At 33.4% G+C, this 5,207-nt stretch overlaps 1 protein-coding gene across 1 annotated transcript in view; it reads right to left on the bottom strand.

Annotated features, from left to right (window-relative positions):
- The window catches only part of LOC109354665 (long chain acyl-CoA synthetase 6, peroxisomal-like), a 9,803-nt gene extending 5,415 nt beyond the window's left edge, over positions 1–4,388 (bottom strand). Inside the window, exons 1-14 of the mRNA XM_019597312.1 lie at positions 4,178–4,388; positions 4,028–4,088; positions 3,762–3,839; positions 3,562–3,633; positions 3,406–3,487; positions 3,220–3,325; positions 3,034–3,110; positions 2,326–2,370; positions 2,160–2,246; positions 1,709–1,798; positions 1,325–1,404; positions 1,127–1,220; positions 589–677; positions 402–490 (exon numbers count right to left, since the gene is read on the bottom strand). Coding sequence (XP_019452857.1) covers positions 402–490; positions 589–677; positions 1,127–1,220; positions 1,325–1,404; positions 1,709–1,798; positions 2,160–2,246; positions 2,326–2,370; positions 3,034–3,110; positions 3,220–3,325; positions 3,406–3,487; positions 3,562–3,633; positions 3,762–3,839; positions 4,028–4,088; positions 4,178–4,292 — 1,165 coding nt within the window. The 5' untranslated portion in view covers positions 4,293–4,388. The remainder of the gene's footprint in view (positions 1–401; positions 491–588; positions 678–1,126; positions 1,221–1,324; positions 1,405–1,708; positions 1,799–2,159; positions 2,247–2,325; positions 2,371–3,033; positions 3,111–3,219; positions 3,326–3,405; positions 3,488–3,561; positions 3,634–3,761; positions 3,840–4,027; positions 4,089–4,177) is intronic.

Consider the following 5,207-nt stretch of genomic DNA (forward strand, 5'->3'; position numbering starts at 1 on the left):
ACAGAATTTTATGCAGTACTACATCAAGGGTAGAAAAATACTGACATCTTGAAAACTTAATTGGTACGCAACCACTGATAATAGTATATCAGCATCTGAAAGGAATAATGCTTTCTAACTACAAAACCAGTTACAATTTTTTAGTCATGTGACTTTGTTTTAGCCAAAACCAAGAAGTTACAACACTTTAGTCATGTGACACGTCTGTTAGACATGTATGAAGGGGGGCAGTATATACATAATCTTGATTCAGATAACATCATTTTTTAATCTTTTATGCATGTAAGCAGAGAGTATATAACCACCACCATGTAACATGTCAGTCATGTAATGAATATATTAAGCAAAATATCTGTATAAATGGATGCTATGCAAAAGACATATCACTGTGAATAGTTTACCATGCAATATTGCCTGCCTTTTAGCATTGTATGCAGCATTAAATATCCTCTCCCTCAGACCACCAGATGTTTTAACAGCACTAACAATACTGCCAAAAGAAAAAATAAATAAATACAATTCAGTGGCACAATGAACATACAAAGAAGCTAATAAATAGTTCTACAAAGTATAGTATAATTATACTACCCAGAATATATTCTATTATATAGCCTGGGAACACTACAGAAGATAGTTGGTCTTAGAGCAGCCAGGTCGTCCATTAATTTCATATTATCCTGCACCCAAATGTTGAGGAAAAAGTTTTAGTCTTATCTGAAAGCATTAACATATAATGAAATAAAATAAATCATTTAAAGTCTTCCCCTACAAATCATATGAGTAGGGCCATGGTTTGGCAAGTTAGCATGGGACACTAACATATGTTACACAACCAGGTAAATTAACTGTATGAAAGCTCAATAGTTATGCAGACAAGGTGGTTACTATACAGAAACAAATTAATATGATGCATTCATAATCCATGCATGGATATATATATATATATACAAACACACACACGTGTGTGTGTGTTTCCATACAGAACATGAGGATACTATAATAGAATATTGTTATTTGACTTATTTCATACAGAAATCTCTTACAGAGCATAAGCTCATTCAAATATAAAAAATGAGTAGACATAAGCAAATGAATGGAAGAAAAACCTAATTTGTTCAAGACATACCCCCTGGTAGAATCCCACTGCAATGCCGAAATATACTGTCATAACCTGGTTTGCTCGTTCATAAATGTGTGCCAAAGGGAGATAGGATATATAACTGAAAATAGAAAGAAACTCAGGTAAAGACATTAGAACTAACTAACACTGCCAAAAATGGCAAGGGATATTGTAAATATTGAGACATTTAAAAAAAAGACTCACACATCAGAAGGGTTGAATTGTTCATCAATAGTGGAGCCAGCAACACTCGCAATAAAGTTTCCATGGGTCAAAACAGCACCCTGACCAGAATTTTTTTAGCAGAAAGATGAGGGAGAAATGCATTTTATAGCTACTATAATCAAAGAAAGCATTTCAGGTAGGACCAAAGGGGTATTCATGGGATGGGATGGGATGACCTGAAGTATAACCTGAACATGACCCAAAAACGCATTGGGTCTAATTTACAAAATCCAAACCCATCGCAGTTAACTTCAGGTCAGGATGGGATGGGTCTTGAACAGTCCCAATTTCAAGGGTTGGGGGAATAGTGTATGACCATGTGACCATGAATTGTAAACCATAAATTTATAGGAACTTACTAACCTTGGGGGTTCCTGTTGTACCACTTGTATAGCAAATTGTTGCAACATCATCAGGTTTTGGCGGACAAAAGGGTTGAAGATTACTGCGACCCTAAATCCAACCACACACACAATTAATAACCAGTATATTAATTATTAAATAGCAGCAGATCAAATCGATTTCAACACCATTTACAAAAGAAACTTTAAACTGATAGGCTACAATAGATTGAGAGAAAGAGAGCATGTAACTAATACTGGGAAGCACCATTCTCCTTCCCAAACCCTATCAGGTGGAATCCTCATGCATCAGGCAACCCTTTGTAACAGAACATTGAGCATTTATTCTGAGCTACTACACCCGAGATGAAGTCTCATACACTGGATCAACCTCCGTGTGTGATATAATATGAGGATACTAAATATGGCTCCATAAAATCAACATATTTTTACCGAGAGAACAATTAGACTACCTGATTAAGTAGCTTTGAATATGTAACAACTTGCACTCCAGCTGATGATGGAAGCGATGGAATTTGATCATCCATTGCTCCAACTACCTGCATACTAACTGAAAATCAGCTTGGACTTTGTATATGAATGTTTAATTGCAAACACTAGACATAAATTCACACATACCACTATTAGACGTACAGTTGGAATATCCGACAAGTGGCTCAGCAACTGCAAGGCCAGGTGACAAGATACATAAATTTTGAAAAGTAAAATTGGAAGTTATATATAGACATATAGTACAAGCAACACAAAATCAAAGGAAAGTGAACATAAACACAGCTGCTTTAATCTTTATTATATCACCGGACAACCAATTAGTTTATGCATATCACAATCTAAATAAACAAAATACTTCTTATATCTGGTAAAAATAAATGTTAGCATCCACATTACATATGTTCAGTGATTTAGTATAATGTGATGATTAATACCTTGTATAAAATTATCAGTTTTTACTGAAAGTCTGAAACACAAACCTGTAATCACAGAAACTTGATTGCTAGGAAGAATAGGAAGTCAGTACAAAAAATTTGAAGTTTCAATTTTTCAGGTAATAGTGAGCAAGGTTACCGAAAACAGTATTTGCCTTCCCTATATTGAGCAAACCTGATAGGTTTCTACAAAAGTTAATCAACTTAATCTATTATGAATTGGGCTCAGAATTATTTATATCCTTTCCATACTAAGAATGTGTATATTATAGGTAGTGTAGCCTCCAGAGCAACCTAGTGGCATGATTGGATAAACAAATTCACTCACCAATGGTTCTAAGTATTCAATGATAGAAAAGTATTTTATATTAATTGTAAGTTGAAGCTCTCGTATACTTACTGAATTTAATGTTTGAGGCACACAAAATATAACTTGTACAAGAGCATGATTAACAATAAACTGGACAGCATCAGGACCTACAGAGTAAACAATTCCTTTCTGTTAACACAGATGGTTAGGCCAAGGTAAATATGAAAGGAAAATAAATAAATAAATATGTTGGCTGATAAATTAAAGAGAAGATACCAAGTGTATCATATAAGGGCACTGATATGTATGAATAGGCAGAGCAAGCATGATCAACAATGATCCATTCAGGCCTGTTGATAAAATATAACCCAATGCAGGAGCCCTGAAAATGAAGATGGTAACTGATGATTACATAAATAATAATAAAACCCACATAGGTATAAATATATAAGCAATACTGACCTTTGGGAATCCATGATAAATCAAACCAGAACCAATTGCAGACCTAGCAGTACCAGCTTCTCCAAATGTCATCCATTTGTACCTTGTATGAGAAGAATGGAAATAAGAAATTTGAATTTGATCTCATATGATAAGTATGTGTGTGGAGGTGCTTACTCGCCAACTGTTCCATCAACACGGACACGTGTTCCAAGATATTTGTAGTCTCGAAAAGTATCGACAGAGCGCCTATTAGTATTAGAAAACAGAGTTATTTGAAATTAATTAATCCATAGTCATGGTGATTGTTAATTAAAAAGTATATAACTAAATAATAGTAATAATGGAAATGGGGAGTGAAGGGGTGCTTGACTGACACAAAATTATCATGGAGAGTGGCAATTTGAGGATGATCTGGAAACCTGGTAATGAGGTTGATAGGAGAATGTGCAGATCTGTTTGCATTAAATGAATATGAGAATGAATTATGATAATCATATGAGAATGAATGAATATGAGAATGAATTATGATAATCATATGAGAATGAATGAATATGAGAATGAATTATGAGAATCATATGAGAATGAATGAATATGAGAATGAATCATGAGAATCATATGAGAATGAATGAATAGTACGGACCTATAGACGTTCCACTTTCCTGCCTGCAATTTCTCAGGGAGTACAACACTATAACCTTGTTCTGAACATCAAATGGAATGGAATGAAACAAATCACAATCACAATCACAAGGATCCATTGTTATATTCAATTACTAACTAACTAACTAACCAGAGACGAAATGGGCAGCAGAGGTGGGATTAGGATGGAGGTGAGAAGAATAATGAGCAGATGCGTCGGGGATGAGGTGCCCCTCTATGGCTTTCAAACGACGTTCATGATCCATCTCAGATTCAAACCACAATAATTGCTCTTCCTTCTCTAGATGATTGATTGATTGGATAAGCAAACGAATGAATAAGGAAATTAATTATTATATGTAATAAGCGGCACACACAACAATGTAATCTTCATTTTACTCTTTCCCATTTATGTCAAAATATTATAATTATCCAAATAGCTTCCCCAAATCCTTATATATGTCCTAAAATAGTACTTAATTAATTATTGACATTAGTCATGGAAGAACCAAAAAATACGAGTTATCATTTCCTTATCTTAAACCATATTAGTTTTCTATTTCACTTTGTCACCTAGATTGTTGTCACGACTCGATTTTCAGTTGCAGAACTAGTTCTACGACTTAGGAAGAATGAAACTCGATTTTGACATCTCCTAGATGTATTGGAGACACCATTATGTTTTTTGAGCTTATAACGTAAAAAAAACTCTCTTTTATGCTCCGTTGGATAAAATAGTCTAACCTGAGTTCTGAACTTGAGAATCGATTATGGATCAGAGAAGGCATTAACACTTCGTCCACTCATAATAAAATGATACTCTCACTAATCACATGGACTTTTATACCCTTAAAAATATTAGAACATTATTTATTTATTTTTTGTCTCACAAAAGTTCATCATGGTCCTATGTATCTCAGATGTAATAGAAAAATAAAGACTACATAGTTTTGAGTTTAAAATTGATTGTTCGTTTGTTTGGCTGAGTTAATTTTTTACAAATTTGAAAATATTTTTTTGGTTGATTTGATTTTTTATGATTTAAAAATATTAATAATATATGATTATTTTAATTTAATGGAACTAATTGATAGGTTAGATATTACATGAATAATTACCTGACTATAAAAGCAAATTATGTTTGTTTAATAAAAACATTGATGGTTAAGTTTAAATAAATT

Source organism: Lupinus angustifolius, chromosome LG08, assembly GCF_001865875.1.
Source record: "Lupinus angustifolius cultivar Tanjil chromosome LG08, LupAngTanjil_v1.0, whole genome shotgun sequence".
Taxonomy (NCBI): Eukaryota; Viridiplantae; Streptophyta; class Magnoliopsida; order Fabales; family Fabaceae; genus Lupinus; species Lupinus angustifolius.